Raw genomic sequence first — 19,579 nt, forward strand, 5'->3', positions numbered from 1 at the left:
ACCTCTCTGCCTCCTTGTTCCAGGGAAAACAGTCCCAGCATATAGAGTCTCTCCTTATAACTCTCGCCCTCCAATCCCAGCAACATCCTTGCGAATCTTTTCTGCATCCTCTCTGGCTTAATTGTATCCTTCCTATAGTATGGTGATTAGAACTGCACACAATATTCCATGTATGGTCTCACCAACGTTTTCTACAACTGTAACATGATGTCCAACTCTTGTACTCAGTGCCCCATCCAATGAAGGCAAGTGTGCTATATGCCTTCTTCACCAGGGTATTTACCGTGTATGTCCTGCCTCGGTTTAACTTCCCAAAATGCATTACTTTGCACTTGTCCGAGTTAAATTCCATCTGCCGTTCCCTTGCCCACTTTCCCAGTTGATCTAGATCCTGTTGTAATCTTGGGCAACCTTCTTCACTGTCCGTTATCCCACCAAGTTTGGTGTCATCTCCAAATGTCAAAGATAATTATGCCAATTACATTCTCATCCAAGTCATTAATATATATGAAAAACAACTGTGGATCCAGCACTGATCCTTGTGGCACAACACTGGTCACAGGCTTCCAATCTGAAAAAAAAACAACCCTCCATCCTCTGACTCCTACCAGCAAACCAGTTTTGTATCCATTAGCTAGCTCACCCTGGATTCCCTGTAATTTAACCATCTGGACCAGCCTACCATGGTAGGCTTATCTAGATAATTAAGATGCATGGGATCCATGGTGACATGGCCACTTGGATTCGGGATTAGCTTGCTCATGCAAGACAGAGTGTGATGGTCAATGGGACTTATTCTAGCTGGAGGTCTGTGACTAGTGGTGTTCTGCAGGGATCCATACTGGGACCTCTGCTGTTTGTGATATATACAAATGATTTGGATGAAAATTTGGATGGGTGAGTTACTAAGTTCGCAGACGATACAAAGATGGGTGGCATTGTGGACAGTGTATAAGATTGCCAAAGGATACAGCGGGATATAGATCAGTTGCAGGTATGAGCAGAGAAATGGCAGATGGAGTTCAACCCGGCCAAGTGTAAGGTTGTTGCACTTTGGGAGATCAAATGTAAAGGAACAGTACATGTTAATGGCAGGATCCTTAACAGTTTTGATATACAGAGGGATCTTGGGGTCCAAGTTCACAGCTCCCTGAAAGTGGTTGCACAGGTTGATAGGGTGGTAAAGAAGGCATATGGCATACTTGCCTTTATTAGTCAAGGCATTGAGTTCAAGAGTTAGGAAGTTACGTTGCAGCTTTATACAACTCTGGTTAGGCCGCATGGAGTACTGCATTCAATTCTGGACACCCCATTATAGGAAGGATATGGAGGCTTTGGAGAGTGTGCAGAAGAGGTTTACCAGGATGCTGCCTGGATTAGAGGGCATGTGCTACAAGAAGAGGTTGGACAAACTTTGGTTGTTTTCTCTGGAGCAGTAGAGGCTGAGGGGAGACCTGATATAAATTTATAAGATTATGAGAGACATAGATAGACAGCCAATATCCTTTTCCCCAGGGTTGAAATGTCTAATACTAGAGGGCATGCATTTAAGGTCGGGGGGTAAATTCAAAGGAGGTGTGTGGGTCAAGTTTTTACACACAGACTGGTGGGTGCCTGGAATGCGCTGCCGGGGTGGTAGTGGAGGCAAATACGATAGAGGCATTTAAGAGGCTCTTAGATAGGCATATGAATGTGCAGAGAATGGAGGGATATGGGCACCGTGCAGTCAGAAGGGATTAGTTTAGTTAGACATTTAATTAGTTCGGCACAACATCGTGGGCTGAAGGGCCTGTTCCTGTGCTGTACTGTTCTATGTACCATGCAGGACCTTTAAAACCCATGCTAAAGTTCAGTAGAGAGTGTCTACCACCCTCCATCTACAATCCACATGGTCACTTTTTCAAACAGGTCAATTAAATTCATGAGACACAATTTCCCATGCGAAAGCCATGCTGACTATCCCAAATCAGTCTTCGCCTTTCCAAATGCTGGTAGGTCCTGTCTCTCACAATAACTTTCCCACCACTGATGTTAGTCTTTATTTAAGAAGGGCTGCAAGGACAAGCCAGGGAACTACAGATCGGTGTAGTTCCCTGGCTTGTCCTTGCAGCCCTTCCTAAATTAAAGGATGTTAGCCACCATTTGGTCTTCCAGTACCTCACCCATGGCTAAAGAAGATGCAAAAATCTCTCCCTGGACCCCTGTAATTTCTGCCCTTGCTTTCCATAATGTCCGAGGATATACCTGGTCAGTCCCTGGGGATTTATTCATCTTTACACATCTCAGCACCACCAGCACCTCCTCTTTCGTGACGTTGATATATTTCAGGACATCACTGTTCCCTTTCCTGAATTCCCTAACCTCCATAACCTTTTCCACAGTAAATACAGATGAGAAATATTACAGAGTCACAGAGCAATACAGCGCGGATACAGGCCCTTTGGCCCAAACAGTCCATGTCGACCACAGTCCCCACTCAGTGCCCAATTTCCTGTGTTTGGCCCATATCCCTCTAAGCCCCACCCATGTACCAATCCAAGTGGTTCTTAAATGATAATACTGTATCTGCCTCAACCACTTCCTCCAGCAGCTCATTCCATATACTCACCACCCTCTGTGTGAAAAATTTGCCCCTTGTCCCTTTTAACTCTTTCCCCTCTCACCCTAAACCTATGCCCCCTAGTTTTGGACTCCCTAACCTGTGGAAAAAACTGTTACTATCCACCTTATTAATGCTTCTCATAATTTTAAACACTTCTATAAGGTCACTCCTGATTCTCCTACTTTCCAGGGAATAAAGACCTCTCCTGGCCAACCTCTCCCTATAACTTGGGCCCTTTTGTCCTGGTAGCATCCTTGTAAATCTTTTCTGCACTCTTTCCATTTCAACCACATCCTTCCTAAAACAGGGTGATCAAAACTGTATACAGTACTTCGAGTGCAGCCTCACCAGTGACTTATACAACTGCAACATAATGTCCCAACTCCTAGACTCATTGCCCTGACTGATGAAGGCCAGCATGCTAAAGGCCTTGTTCACCACCCTATCTACCTGTGACGCCACTTTCAACAGACTATGCACTTGTACTCCAAGGTCCTTCTGTTCCTTTACACTCCCTGGTGCCATACAATTCATAGTATAAGTCCTACTCTGGTTTGACTTTCCAAAATTCAGCACCTCACACTTATCTGTATTGAAATCCATTTGCCACTCCTCGGTCTGCCTCCCTAACTGATCAAGATCCCCTTGTAATATACAATAACCTTTTTACCATCAACACCACCACCTAATTTTGTGTCATCTGCAAACTTACTGATCAGCCTTAGGCAAAGTCCTAAATGATTTGGATGTGAATGCACATCTCCTGTGGCTCCACACATAGATGTCCACACTGATCCTTAAGGGAACCTATTTTCTCTCTAGTTATGCTCTTACCTTATCTGCCAAGGATATCTCATGGCCCCTTTTTGTCCTCCTGATTTCCTTCTTAAGTGTAGTCCCACAACCATTATGCCCCTCATATATGCTATAACATTTCTTGATTCACAAACAAAGTAATTAGTGCTAGTTAATACATAGCTAAAAAATGCTGTCCCCAAAAAACACTATAGGAATTGCAAATGATAAAATTTTTTCACACATACTCAAGAGCAGAATATTCTCGGGGAGGGTGAGCAGCCAGAAGTCATTGTGCACAAATGACATAGGTAGAAAAAAGGATGGGATCCTGCAGAGTGAATATGGGAAGCTAGGAAAGAAATTAAAAAGCAGGACCTTGAGGGTAGTAATCTCTGGATTACTTCCAGTGCCACATGCACGTGAGGGTAAGAATTGGAGGATGTAGCAAATTAATGTGTGGTTGAAAAATTGGTGCAGGGAACAGGGGTTCATATCTTTAGACCATTTGAGATCTCTTCTGGGCCAGTATAATTAGCTTGATGGTAGAAAGCGGAGGGTCATGGTAGAAGGTTGTTTCTCACACTGGAGGCTCGTGACTAGTGGTGTGCCACAGGGGTCAGTGCTAGGCCCATTGTTGTTTGTCACCTATATCAATAAGTTGGACGAGAATGTACAAGGCATGGTAAATAGCTTTGCAGATGACACTAAAATAAATGATATCGTAGACATTGAAGAAAGTTATTAATAATTACAGCAGGATCTCGATCAGCTGGGTAAGTGGGCTGTGGAATAGCAAATGGAGTTTAATTCAGATGTGCAAAGTGTTGCAAAGTGGCCTTCAACAGTCAGGGCATTGAGTATAGAAGTTGGGAGGTTATGTTGCAATTGTACAAGACATTGATGAGGCCACACTTGGAGTATTGTGTTCAGTTTTGGTCACTCTGCTATAGGAAAGATGTTACTAAACTGGAAAGAGTGCAGAAAAGATTTATAAGAATATTGCCAAGACTCGAGGGGTTGAGTTAAACAGAGAGATTGGACAGGCTCAGGCTTTTTTCCTTGGAGCATAGGGGACTGAGTGGTGATCTTTTAGAGATGTATAAAATCATGAGGAGCATTGATAGAGTGAATGCACTCAGTCTTTTCCTCAGGGTTGGGAACTCAAGGACAAAAGGACATAGGTTTAAAGTGAGTGGGGAAAGATTTAATAGGTATATTAAGGGAAAAAAAGCAGATACAATACAACTTTTAAAAGACAGTTGGACAGATACATGGATAGGAAAGGTTGAGAAGGATATGGGCCAAACATGGGCAAATGGGACTAACTTGGGTGGATGTCTTAGCTTTGATTCTGTTTTGCTTCATTGAGAGTCCTCACAAAGCATGTCATTTTTATTTTGAAATTAATTCCTACTTGTTTTTAAATATATTTATAGTTCTCTTACTCAACTACTTTATAATAAACTGGAGCTATTATCTTGTTCTGAAATCCAAGTTAATTTATGTGCACACTACAACAAACAAACTCTTGTATTTCAGTTCCATTTACATAGTAAAATTCATAAGACACTTCACAGAAGCATTATTAAAAAAAGGACTCTAAGCAACACAAGGTCAAGTGGTAAAAAGCAGGCTAGATATATTTAAGACCAAAGTTTAAGACTTCAGCAGCTGACCAGGATTATGGAGGAATTTAATTTTTTCCATCTAATTTTCCATCTGGAACAACGGAACTCACTGCCTGAAATAATGGCAGAACCAAAAACTGACAGTATATTTTAAGGTACAAGACCCAGTACAGGGTATCTGGATGACCTTCGGCTACTATGGGATAACGAGGAGTACATAGATAAGAGCTACAGGGAGGCAGTCACTCCTAAACTACAGGAGGCAGGTAGCTGAGTGACTGTCAGGAGAAAGACAGAGAATAGGCAGGTAGTGCAGAGTACCCCTGTGGCAGTTCCCCTCAATAACAGGTATACCGCTTTGGATACTGTTGGGGGGAGCAACTTACCAGGGGAAAGCCGCAGTGACCAGGTCTCTGGCACTGAGCCAGGTCGTGTGGTGCAGAAGGGAGGGGGGGAGAAGAGGAGGGCAGTAGTGATAGGGGATTCCATAGTAAGGGGGGCACACTGGAGATTCTGTGGATGTGAAAGAGACTCCTGGATGGTATGTTGCCTCCCACGTGCCAGGGTCAGGGACGTCTCGGATTGGGTCCACGGCATTCTGAAGGGGGAGGGTGAACAGCCAGAGATCGTGGTACATATTGGTACCAATGACATAGGGAGGAAGAGACATGAGGTCCTGAAGAGGGAATATAGGGAGTTAGGTAGGAAGCTGAAAAGCAGGACCTTGAGGGTAGTAATCTCTGGATTGCTGCCTGTGCCATGCACCAGTGAGGGTAAGGATAGGATGATTTGGCAGATGAATGTGTGGCTAAGGAATTAGTGCAGGGGGCAGGGTTTCAGATTTGTTGATCATTGGGATCTCTTCTGGGGAAGGTATGACCTGTACAAAAGGGATGGGTTACACCTGAACTGGATGGGGACCAATTTTCTTGCAGGCAGGTTTGCTAGGACTGTTGGGGAGGGTGTAAACTAGTTTGGCAGGGGGATGGGAACCAGAGTGATAGGTCAGAGGTTGGTTCATTTAGTGTACAAGTAGATGCAGAGTGTAGAGAGACTATGAGGAAGGATAGGTATTTGAAAGGGCAAAATTGCAGTCAGTTGGATGGGCTGAAGTGTTGTCTAATGTGAGAAGTATAAGGAACAGGGGTGATGAACTTAGTTCCACGTACTTACTCATGCCCTCTGACGTGGTGGCCATTACAGAGACTTGGCTGTCACAAGAGCAGGAATGGCTGCTGGATATTCTGGGGTTTAGATGTTTCAAAAGGGACAGGGACGGAGGTAAAAGAGGTGGGGGAGTGGCTTTGCTGATCAGGGACAGTGTCACAGCTGTAGAAAGGGAGGATGTCCTGGACGGATCGTCCACTGAGTCAGTGTGGGTGGAGGTCAGAAACAGGAAGGGAGTGATCACTTTATTGGGCGTATTCTACAGACCCCCCCCAGTAGCAGCAGAGACGCTGAGGAGCAGATCGGGACGCAGATTTTGGAGAGGTGCAAAAATAAGAGGATTGTTGTCATTGGTGATTTCAACTTCCCTAATGTTGATTGGCACCTCCTTAGAGTATAGGGGATAGATGGGGCAGAGTTTGTTAGGTGTGTCCAGGAAGGATTCCTGACACAGTATTTGGTCAGGCCAACTAGAGGAGAGGCCATTCTGGCCCTGGTACTAGGCAACGAGCCTGATCAGGTTTCAGATCTCTTGGTGGGAGAGCATTTTGGAGATAGTGGCCATAACTCCTTGACCTTTACCATAGCCTTGGAGAGGGATAGGAGCAGACGGTATGGGAAAGTATTTAACTGGGGGAGGGGGAATTATAATGCTATTAGTCAGGAACTTGGGAGCATAAATTGGGAACAGATGTTCTTGGGGAAGTGCACAGTGGAAATGTGGAGGTTGTTTAAGGAATACTTGCATGGGTTTCTGGATAGGTTTGTCCCATTGAAGCAGGGTAAGGATGGTAGAGTGAAGGAACCATGGTTGACAAGAGACGTAGAATATCTTGTCAAGAGGAAGAAAGAAGCTTACCTAAAGTTTAGAAAGCATGGATCAGACAGGGCTCTGGAAAGTTACAAGGTAGCCAGGAGGGAGCTTAAGAATGGACTTTGGAGAGCTAGAAGGGGGCATGAGAAGTCCTTGGCGAGTAGGATCAAGAAAAACCCCAAGGTGTTCTACACGTATGTGAAGAATAGGAGGATGACTAGAGTGAGGGTAGGACCGATCAGGCATAAAAGGAAACATGTGCCTGGAGTCGGAAGAGGTAGGGCAGGTCTTTAATGAATACTTTGCTTCAGTATTCACCAGAGAGAGAGACCTTGACGCTTTTGAGGATGGGGTATGACAGGCTGATACGCTAGGGCATGTCAACGTGAGGAAAGAGGATGTGCTGGAACTTCTGAAAAACATACAAAATGGACGGGATATATCCAAGGTTATTATGGACGGGATATATCCAAGGTTTTTACGGGAAGCGAGGGAAGAGATTGCTGTGCCTTTGGCGATTACCTTTGCATCCTCACTGGCCACAGGAATAGTGCCAGATGATTGGAGGGTGGCAAATGTTGTTCCTTTGTTTAAGAAAGGGAGTAGAGATAACCCTGGGAATTACAGACAAGTGAGTCTTACTTCAGTGGTGGGCAAATTACTGGAGAGGATTCTTAGAGACAGTATTTATGGGCATTTGGAGAAGCATAGGTTGATTAGGGACAGTCAGCATGGCTTTCTGAGGGGCAGGTCGTGCTTCGCAAGCCTTACTGAATTCTTTGAGGATGTGACAAAGCACATTGATGAAGGTAGAGCAGTGGATGTGGTGTTCATGGATTTTAGTAAGGCATTTGATAAGGTTCCTCATGGAAGGCTCATTCAGAAAGTCAGGAGGCATGGGATCCAGGGAAACTTGGCTGCGTGGATTCAGAATTGGCTCGCTCATAGAAGACAGAGGGTGGTGGTAGATGGAGCATATTCTGCCTGGAGGTCGGTGACCAGTAGTATTCCGCAGGGATCTGTTCTGGGACCACTGCTCTTTGTGATTTTTATAAATGACTTGGATGAGGATGTGGAAGGGTGGGTTAGCAAGTTGGCTGATAACACAAAGGTTGGTGGTGTTGTGGATAGTGTAGAAGGTTGCTGTAGATTACAACAGGATATTGATAGAATGCAGACCTGGGCTGAGAAGTGGCAGATGGAGTTCAACCCGGAAAAGTGTGAAATGATACACTTCGGGAGATCGAATTTGAAGACAGAATACAAGGTTAATGGCAGGATTCTTAGCAGTGTGGAGGAACAGAGAGATCTTGGGGTCCAAGTCCATAGATCCCTCAAGGTTGCCACGCAGGTTGATAGGGTTAAGAAGGCGTATGGTGTATGGACCTTTATTAGTTGGGGTATTGAGTTCAAGAGCCGCTCGGTAATGCTGCAGCTCTATGGAACTCTGGTTAGACCACACTTGGAGTATTGTGTTCAGTTCTGGTCGCCTCATTATAGGAAGGATGTGGAAGCTTTAGAGAGGGTGCAGAGGAGGTTTACCAGGATGCTGCCTGGATTGGAGAGCATGTCTTATGATGATAGGTTGAGTGAGTTAGGGCTTTTCACTTTGGAGAGGAGAAGGATGAGAGGTGACTTGATAGAGGTGTACAAGATGATAAGAGGCATAGATCGAGTGGACAGTCAGAGACTTTCCCCCAGGGCAACAATGGCTAACATGAGGGGACATAATTTTAAGGTGATTGGAGGAAGATATAGGGGGGATGTCAGGGGTAAGTTTTTTTACACAGAGAGTGGTGGGTGCATGGAACGCACTGCTGGCAGAAGTTGTGGGGTCAGATACATTAGGGACGTTTAAGAGACTCTTAGATAGACATATGAATGATAGAGAAATGGGGGGCTTTGTGGGAGGGAAGGGTTAGATAGATCTTAGAGCAGGACAAAATGTCAGCACAACATTGTGGACTGAAGGGCCTGTACTGTTCTATGTACCTGGGCAACGAGTTTAAGTACTGTAACATTTAGAGCCCTGACAGTGAACTGGAAAGTGGGGCTGACTTTTGTTATTGCTTTTGGCAGCCATTGGCATAGTTGCCTCCTGTGGTGTAAATTTATGCGATTTTAGTTTACAAAGGAATGAAACATAGAACCACTTGGTAGGACATGAAAAATGTAAACCAAGATTAATTCCCTTTTTCTGAAAGGTGTTGGTGATCCATTGGTATTGATGTAATTAAGAAAATGCATTTTTTAAATCATAAAATAATTATGTTTTGAAATATTTTGTTTAACTCCCAGTCATCTATTTACACTTCTCTTCCTCTCTTTCCCATTCCCACAGTTTTATAGGACACTCTTTAGGAAATTTAATCATTCGATCAGTACTTACAAGACAAAGATTTAAATTTTACTTGAACAAATTGCACACGTTCCTTTCTTTGTCTGGGCCTCACCTGGGGACCTTGTACAACAGCAGCGCACTTGTCAATACAGGTAAGCAAACAGCCTGTGGTTGTATGGTACCTTCAGAACAACCCAACTTCCTAAAATTTAGTTTTACTTATGATAAATGTTCTTAATATGTACATCATCTACGAGATAAGAGAGTAACAACAAACAAATGTGGCAGGTTCATATTGTGGATGTGGATCATTCATCAGAACTGGAGAGTAAATGTATGATAGATCTATGTCTTCCAACATGTCCTCCAAAATCCAGCAACTGCCAGCATGTCCTGGCACTTCTCTTTAGCACTAACTACATTCCCTTTATTCCCTTAACATACAAAAAGCTATTAATCTCCATCTTAAATACTCTTAGGATTGAGCTAGTACAGGGTAGAAATTTCCAAAGATTCGCCATCATCTGGGTAAAGAAATTTTGTGTAGTCTTGGTCCTGAATGGCCTACCCCTTACTTTGAAATGGTGACCTCCTAGTTTTAGATTCTCAGCCAGGGGAAACATCATCCCTGTATTTTCTCTGTCAATATCTGTAAGAATATTATAGGATAAGATATCTTTATTAGTCACATGTACAGTGAAACACACAGTGAAATGCATCCTTGCATAGTGTTCTGGGGGCAGTCCACAAGTGTCGCCACGCTTCCGGCGCCAACATAGCATGCCCACAACTTCCTAACCCGTATATCTTTGGAATGTGGGAGGAAACTGGAGCACCCAGAGAAAACCCATTGTAATGTGGAGGGTTGTGGCTGTCACGTGACAACACTGACCTCATCTGGTCGGAAGACACACCACTGTCAATCAAGGTTTGGCTCCACCCCTGCCCCTCTGGGCACACCTGACAATTGGTCGCTTTAAACACCTTTGTACCTGGCACACTTGGCCATTGGCTCTTTTGAACTACTTGGGCTAGACCACCCCCAGCCCTCCAGCACTATAACGAGTGCCGCATGTGCTTAGTTCTTTCTCTTTGTTGTCTCCGAGGGAAGCCGAGGTAAGCTGTGCACTGCTTAAGAGTAATTAGTTAAGGATCCCTGGGACCATAGAGCCGTGCTTGCACTGAGATTGAGGGGTGGCAGGCAGCGTATTGTTTCTTCCTTGATTTGTTTATACCCGGTTTGTTGTGCGTGTGCGCATCTCACCTTTGTTGCGATTTCCCCCACGTTCGCAATCACCCGTGTGCATATGTGTATGTGTGCATTCGTTCCCGTTCATTCTGTCCCACATTGTCTTTGTAAGTAAATCATTTTAACTCCAAAGACTGTGTCCGGAGCCCTTGCCCTTCGAGACCTTTCGAACTTGTCTTACAACACCCATGCAGTCACGGGGAGAATGTACAAACTCCTTATAGACACCAGCTGGAACTGAACCCAGGTCGCTGGCGCTGTAATAGCGTTATGCTAACTGCTACACTAATGTGCCTGCCCTTGTACCTTAAAATAAGAGAGAGGAGAAAAATTAGCAAAATCCTCGAGTTCAGGGTGAATATAGATTCTGAACAATAAAGAAAGATTTGTGGTGATTCTATAAAAATTGCTGAGTTTGATTGATTCTAGCCCTATATTTAGGTGCCTGTTGTTAAACATCTGTCAGAATGCAAGTATCACTTCAAATTTGTTTTCCCTTTTTCTGTCCCTGTATTTTCTTGATGCAACAATAGTGGAATTGCTGACAAAACAAACCAATCAAACTCCATCAATTTGTTCTACAAATGACTTTCTACAAGTGGCTTACAAATGACACAAGAAACACTAGTAGAGAGGCTTTGTGAAGCTTAGCTCAAAGATGCAATTTTCCTTCAAAGCATGCTACACTTACCATGTCAGTCTTATATGATCTTTATTGTAAGGAACGCAATCTTAAAAATAGCTGGACACTCAATCACTTTGGAATCCTGATTATGAATTACTGTAATTTATTTACCTTCTTTTGCATTGATTGTCTTTTAACGTCCTGTTGCATTATTTTCATAACCAGGACTCTGGTTTATGCAGAAGTGGAAGAAGTCCGGGTCCCTACTGCAACTGACTTGTAGAGATCATTCTGATCCTCGGCAAACTTTCCTATACAAACTCAGTAAAAAAGCTGGTAAGTGTTGCAGAAATGGTTATTTTTATTTGCTTGTTGCCTGCATAATTTGATGAAATGCAAAAGTTTTGGAACAATAAAGTGATTTTATTTGGTCCCGTTACATACTGAGTGGGGAGCATCTAAAATACATGTTGCATTGATCTTCAACAGAAGAATTGAAAAATTTTGATGTTTCATGTTATCACAAAAATTCGGTTATTACTTTTCTCTTGTACTTCCTCGATGTACTGATGTGATCAGTTTGGGTGGCATGCAAAAACACAGTTTTTTCACTGTACCTCAGTACACGTGACAATAATAAACCAATTTACCAAAAGTAAATAGAATCCAAAGAAAATGTGGAATACCAAAGTTATTCACTGATGGCTTAAAAAAAATTGCTCCCTTTCACAATAAGTTTGTCTCTTGACTGCTTTTTTTGTTCATTTTCAATATATGAAATGATGTCATCTGAAATTTTTGAAGGAATTGCAAGTGATTGATTTTCATGTGGACGAATTCTGATTTTATTTTTTTTCTTCCATGCATTTGGCTGTGTCTCCACAGTTTTTTTCTTATCATTTTTGCTAAAGATTAGATTATTATCTTCTTTGTGACTTAATGAACTTCTATCTGATATTACATGGAACTATTCCAAATGTCCATTTTTCTACCTTAATAAAAATAAAAAAACGCAGGTGCTGGAAATTTTAAATAAAAACAGAAATGCTGGAAATACTCAGCAGGTCAGGCAATATTCCTGGAAAGAGAAACAATTATTGTTTCAGATCCGGGACCCTTCATCAGAACAGTACAACTCAGAAAGTGTGCACCACTCTACTTTGCATTTGAGGGAGAAGAATTCCTTGTTTCCACTGGAAATCAGTATAAAATCATCTCCAGCAATGAAAGTTATGGCACTTAAATTTGTTTACTTTACAATCACAATGTGATGTACATTTCTGTGTTTGACTTCCACTGACTTCATGGGGCTTAATTTAGACGGACATTTCTATCACATACTAATAACCAAAACTTAATTTGCCAGCACCATTTTGAGATAAGCTAACTACTGTGTAAGTTCTTGTTCTAGTAACACTGTTAACTTCAATATTCAAGGTCTCCATTACTTCAAAAATGTGGTGTTAGTTGGCTCGCTACAAGATCGTTATGTCCCTTACCATTCTGCTCGAATTGAGATGTGCAAAACTGCTTTAAAGGATAAACAATCGGGTAAGATTGAATATCTGACAGTTGTCACTACTTATAGGAATTTACTGAAGATAGTCAAGCTTGCTACAAGAATTCCTGTCCTCTTCTTGCACTTCACTTTTTTGCTATTATAAGAAAAGTGAAAGCAGAAACAATTCACCATGTACAAAATAGTCTGTACACTGACAGGCCAGAGTGTGCAAAGTTGTCATTAATTTATACTTGTATACCATATGCAGTATAATTAGGCATAATACATGCCTCTAAGGATTTTTGAATGTTTAGAACATAGAGCAGTACAGCACAGGAAACAGGCCCTTCGGCCCACAATGTCTGCACCAAACACGGTGCCTAAATAACTAGTTCTCTTCTGCCTGTACATAATCCACATCCCTCCATTCCCTGCATACTCATTTGTCTAACGGTCTCTTAAGCCCCACTATTGCATCTGCTTCCACCACTCCCCCGATAGCCCACTCCAGCCACCTACCACTCTCTGTGTAAAACAAAATTGCCCCCACACATTATAGGAGATTAAACTTTCCCCCTCTCACCTTAAATGTGTGTCCTCTAGTACTTGACATTTCTACTCTGGGAGAAAGATTCTGACTGTCTACGCTATCTATGCCTCTCGTAATCTTCTAAAATTTTATCACCTCCGGCAACTCCAGAGAAAACAACCCAGTTTGTCCACCCTCTCCTTCTAGCACATACCCTCTAATCTAGGCAGCATCCTGTAAACCTCTTCTTCACTCTTTCCAAACCTCCATATCCTTCCTGTAATGGTGCAATCAGAATTGCATACATACTCATAATTGCAGCCTAACCAAAGTTTTATATAGCTGCAACATGACATTTCTGTGTCGAGTGAAGTATTTATACTGTACCTGATCTCTTTCCTTTATAGGACCAGTATACGCTGAGATGATCCAAAATCTTCTTTCACCAGTGTTGGAAAATAAGGAATGTAATTTGGTCCGATATGATGTCATCCACGCATTACCCAACACAGCTAATCATTAATAGGACGAGCAGCTCACATTGCTGTTCTTGATTCAGAAATTTTTTTAGAGAAGTTTTTTCTGGTTGTGGGCCTTAAATACTTTCAGTAAGAATGTGTGCCATAAAACTGTTACCTCTTTATTCAAAGAAACACAATTGATCCCAGAACATAGTCTCTACCTAAAAAAAGACTATTTGTACATTTTTGTATTAAAAACAATTTACATTGTTTTTGGAGTTGGTTAAAAGGTCCGAATATGTTTTTGCCTGTTGGTTTGTGCTGTGCAATACCAATTTTATATTTTTATTGGTCTTATGTACTTACTTTGGTTGTGTTTTTGTGTACTTTTCAGAAATTTTATTTTGCCTTTTGAAGTATCAGTTAATAGTTGAAATTATCAGGGTGCACTGTTTATATTTTTATTTTCTAATTTTTTAAAGTTAATATTCAATTACTAAGTTAGAGGTAAAACACTAATTTAATTCATGACTTCCAAAGAAAGCATTTTCATATAATCTATTGGGAGCCTGTTGTACGTTACATTTGTTAACGCGGACTTTGGCAACTGGAAACCCTGTAAAAAGCTGCTATATATTTATAGATTTTTAACATCGCTCAACTTAGGAAATTTACAGATATGTTTTTCATTTCATGCAGTCTTTCTGCATGGACCAAAAATTGTCTTATTCATACATTCATAAGCATGTATATTTTGTCACTGTCAAGTTTTAAACCAGTTCACAAATGTCTGCAATACATTTTTATACAGAAAACATTCTCCTACAACTTTTAACCATACCTGTGGAGCATTACTACTTTTTCTACTGCTGAAGTGGAAAGACTTTTTTGCTACGGAACTTTTAGAACTGAAGTAACTATTTTCAAATCTTCTAATATTCTGTATGTTGATTAGAACTTTTCACTCTCATGCTAGTCTGATAATGTTGATTTGAAATGATTTTTACTGCATGATGGTATGAACTGAACACAATGAGCCCAGCATATACAAAGGATTTAAGTCAATACATTCTGAGGGAGTAGTTGTGAAGAGCCTATATTTTAGCATTTGTTTATTGAACCACCTATTGGCCTGATTGCTGAGATTCTTATATGTCAATTTATTCATCGACATTACTAAAAAAGTTATCCCTTGTTATAATTATATTTTAAAATGATATGAAAGGTATGTTACAGTGAGAGGTCATTTCACGTGGCTTCTCTGGGGAGCTGGAAGCACTGCATGTGATATCACTTGTTGTGATATATCAGTATTCCATCAGCTAGGCAGGGGCAGGATTTAGAAGATTGAAATAGACACAGTAAAATATTTTATTGATTTAACAAAATTTAAAAATTGTGACAATTGGGCATGTTTTACTCTAATTTCTGAGTGGAAAACTTTTCCAATTGATTTATTTTGATTATCCTGATTAACAGTAGGATGCATAACATGGTTTATGGGTTACTGCTGTATATACGACAATGCCAAGGAAAAGGCATGTGGTGCTGTGACATGTGCTTTTTAACAAATTTCTATTGAATTTATATTGAAACACTACATCCTTATAAGTAGGGCATGTCATTTGATTGTAGCCTTATTTTCAAACACCTACAATGCATAAGCAACCATCATTGTACCAGCAGCAGTTAAATATTAAACATATTGTATATTACTGTATTGTGCAAATTAAAATATCTTTCTTTTATATTTTTCATTTCCAAATCTAACATTGCTTTCCTTTAAAATCCACAAGTTTTTCCCTGATTTTCCTGCAGGAGGGAGATCAGTGACTTTACACCACAAATGATGCCATCTACAATGCAAGTTAACAATTTTACATTTAAGGTATTCTGAATCGGAAGTAGTAGAACCAGTGACCACTTCAGTTTTCAGTGGAAACGATCATTGTAATATGGGCCCATTTCTCAGAAAGGAAACCAGGACGAGGGCAAGTCTGATAAACACTGGTAAGACTGGGACTTTTATCTCTCAAAAGAAGTTTGAGAGGTGGACATCTTTAAAATTAAAATAGATATATAGTGATTTGGCTTGGGAGGGATACCAAAAGATAGTCACAGATAAATTCAGTAAGGAATTGAGCCAAAACATGTTTAAATGTGGAAATTATTCCCAAATGAAATAATTGAAGTAAATGTTACTGATGCACTTATGGGGAAGTTATAAAACATGTTTTAGAGAAAAGGAAGGTGAATATAATATGCTGAGAAGAAATAAGGTGAAAGAATGCTTGGAGTTTTAACTCGAGCACAGACCAGTTGGGCTGCTCCTGTGCTATAAATTTGTTGTAACTGTTGGAGAATTGTTACCAGCTCTCAGGCAACCCTGGGCATTTCTCTTTTAAATTAGAAAATAGACTGCTTGAATATTGATATTTTCACCATCTTAGAACACCCCAAAGTGCTTTACAACCATTAAAAGGCTTTTAAAGTGTAATCACTGTTGCTGTGTTGAAAAGCAATGCAACCAATTTGTGCACAGCAATAATTAATCCCATAGTAATATGATTTGCTTGTGGGAGTTCTTAGTTACCTTCTTTCTTCTCTGACATTTTTAAAAAATATTTGGCTGTACTCCTCCCTGAAGCCCATCCATTCATTTGAACTTCCATCACAAGGCAGGCATGGTGCTCAACAGTCTGTACAACTCCATTCCACATTGCAGACTGGAACCAGGAATCAGGAATCAGGATGGCACCTTGGATAAATGCCTGTTGGAGAATAAATTCTTTAACATTTTTAATAATTTTTGAAAGCACACACAGTTTAAAAATTTCCATGCGAGGTACTTATTTGAATCTTGAGCAATGCCAATCCAAGCCTGTATGTGCTACTTTGCCTTGAAGATAAATAAAATCCCAACTGAATATTACTTTGTAGGTATCCTATTTAAAAACAATCATTCTTGCTATGATTAAGTTGGATTTTATCCTTAGGTTATTAAACAAAAGATGCTAGCTTATGTCTTGTCTTAAATCCTAAAACATTGTTTTCTTGGTCACCCTTGGTTCCTCCATTTACTCATCACTCATCATAGCTCTTGACCTGTAAAGTGACTTTAAACAAAATGCCTAACATAGGACTTAACAATTCCGAGCTTAGTGACGGCTGAACCCTAATCGCTATATGAGCTGTTGTGTATTTAAAATAAAAATGCATAAAACATTGTAGTTGCCATTGTAACAATACACAAATTGAAAGTGTTTCTGATCTGCTCACTTGTATTCGTTCTCTGTGGGAAGACTCAAATAATGGTTATCGATGCTTGAGCCATTAAAATACTTGCTGTTTATTCACTCCACACCCTGCATCATTTTAAGCACTCTGTCAAATCTAGCCTTCAACACAAGCAGAGACTACTGGAAACACCAAATAAGTGAAAACACTCAGCAAGTCATTCTGCATCTGTGGAAAGAGAAACAGAGTTAAAGTCTCAGGGAAAAAGAGAAAGTTGCAGAGATGGTGGGGGAGGGATGGATAGGACCGAGGGAATGAACATTCCCCGGCTTCTCCATTCTCCTGCATCCTTTTCACTGTCTCATCATGGTTCTTAGAACTGGAAATACACATGCTTCAGCAGCTAAACTAATGGCTTAGCATAACTCATTGCATTTCATTCTCCATGCTACTGTTTATAAAGGCTGGGATCCCTTACACTTCATTAACTTTTTTTTAATAAAGCCTCTCATAGAGCTACACAGCACGGAAACAGGTCCGAAAGCCCAATTCATCCATTCCAACCAAGTTGCTAATCTGAGCTAGTCCCATTTGCCTGCGTTTGGCACATACACCTCTAAACATTCCCTAGTCAAGTACCCGTCTAAATGTCTTGCGCGTTGTAATTGTACCTGCCTCCACCACTTCTACTGGCAGCTCGTTCTGCGTACCCTCTGCTCTTTTGTGAGAAAAAGTTGACCTTCAAGTCCCCTTTAAATCTTTCCCCTCTCACCATAAAACTATGCCCTCTAGTTCTAGGCTTCTCTACCCTGGGAAAAAGACCTTATCACCTTATCTATGCCCTTCATTATTTTATATACCTCTTATAAGGTTGCCCTCCTACGCTCCAGAGAAGAAAGCCCCAGCCTAAATAGTCTCTCCATATAACTCAAGCCCTCCAGTCCCAGTAACACCCTTGTGAATCGTTTCTGCACCCTTTTCCAGCTTAATGACATCCTTATGACCAGAATTGCACACAATACCCCAACCGCAGCTTCACCAATTTCTTGTACGGTAGTAACATGACGTCCCAACTCTTGTTCTCAATGCTCTGATCAATGAAGGCAAACTTACCAAATGCTGCCTATCGTCTCCCTGCATCGTCACTTTCAGGGAACTACGTATTTGTATGCCCAAGTCTGTTCAGCAGTACTACCTTAGGCCCTGCCATTCACTGCATATGTCCTACCCTGGTTTAACTTCCCAAAATGCAACATTTCGCACTTGTCTGAGTTGAATTCCATCTGCCATTCCTTGACTCACTTTCCCAGTTGATCCGGAACCTGTTGTAATCTTATATAACCTTCTTCACTGTCCACTATACCACCTATTTTGTTGTCATCTGCTAGCAGAACTTGTTCCTACCCTCAACTACTTTTCTTGATTCCTCCCACTTTCTACAAATCAAAGGTGTAGCCATGGGCACTCACATGGACCCCAGCTATGCCTGTCTTTTTGTTGGCTACTTGGAGCAGTATTTGTTCCAAACCTACTCTGGCACCACTCCCCAAATCTTCCTCCACTACATTGATCACTGCATTGGTTTTGCTTCCTGCACTTTTGCAGAACTCATCAATTTTGTCATCTTTGCCACTAACTTTCTCCCTGCCTTCAAATTCACTTGAATCATTTCTGACACCTCTTTCCCCTTTCATGGTCTCTCTGTCTCCATCTCAGGATAAACTATCCACCAACATCTATCACAAACCCACCAACTCCCACCACTACCTCGACTACACCTCACCCCACAGTCTCCTGTAAGGATACCATCCCTTTGGGTTTCTCCATCTCTGCTGTATCTGTTCTCAAGATGTGGCATTCTGTACTGGGCCTTCTGAAATGTCCTTATTCAGGAAACGTGACTTCCCCTCTACCATATTTGATGGAACACTCACTTGCATTTCCTCTATTTTCTTGACATCTGTTCTCACCCACCCTCCCCACAGACTAAGAGATAGAGTTTGCTTGGTCCTCACCTTTCACACCACTAGCGTCCACATTCAGCATATCATCCTTCACCATTTTTGACAGCTGCAAGGGAATCGCACCACCAGTCACATCCTCTGCAGGGACCAGCCTCTCCATGACTCCCTGTCTGCACATCCCTCCCCACCCACCCCTCCAATGACCCTGGCCACTTTGCTCTGCAATGGGAGAAGATGCAGCACTCCTACTGCTACCCTTGCTCCCTCACATCCATCCAGGGACCTAAACAGCCCTTCCAGGTGAGACAGAGATTCACATGCACCTCCTCAACCTCTTCTATTGCCTTTGGTGCTCTTAATGTGGCCTCCTCTACATCGGTGAGACCAAGCTTAGACCAGGCAATCACAATTGTGGTGCACGTACACTCTGCGACAGCCATCTTAAGCTTCTGGTTACATGTCATTACAACTTCCCATTCCCACACCAACCTGTCTGTTCTAGGCCATTTCCACTGCCATAGTGAGGCCTAATGCAAACTGGAAGAACAATAGCCAGCAGCCTGATGGTATGAACATTGAATTTTCTGATTTCAGGTTACCCACATCTCCTGCATTCCTTTCCCCCTCCACCTCCATTACCAAGAATCAATATCCTCTCCCTCC

At 41.6% G+C, this 19,579-nt stretch overlaps 1 protein-coding gene across 1 annotated transcript in view; it reads left to right on the plus strand.

Moving 5' to 3' along the window:
* Positions 1–16,996, plus strand: part of fam135a (family with sequence similarity 135 member A) — a 155,701-nt gene extending 138,705 nt beyond the window's left edge. The window contains 5 exon segments of the mRNA XM_052024870.1: positions 9,347–9,502; positions 11,450–11,560; positions 12,662–12,775; positions 13,662–13,769; positions 13,772–16,996. Of these exon segments, the coding sequence (XP_051880830.1) occupies positions 9,347–9,502; positions 11,450–11,560; positions 12,662–12,775; positions 13,662–13,769; positions 13,772–13,866 (584 nt within the window). The 3' untranslated portion in view covers positions 13,867–16,996.
* Positions 16,997–19,579: the final 2,583 nt, after the last annotated feature.

The sequence above is a fragment of the Pristis pectinata genome, chromosome 10 (assembly GCF_009764475.1).
Source record: "Pristis pectinata isolate sPriPec2 chromosome 10, sPriPec2.1.pri, whole genome shotgun sequence".
Classification (NCBI taxonomy): Eukaryota; Metazoa; Chordata; class Chondrichthyes; order Rhinopristiformes; family Pristidae; genus Pristis; species Pristis pectinata.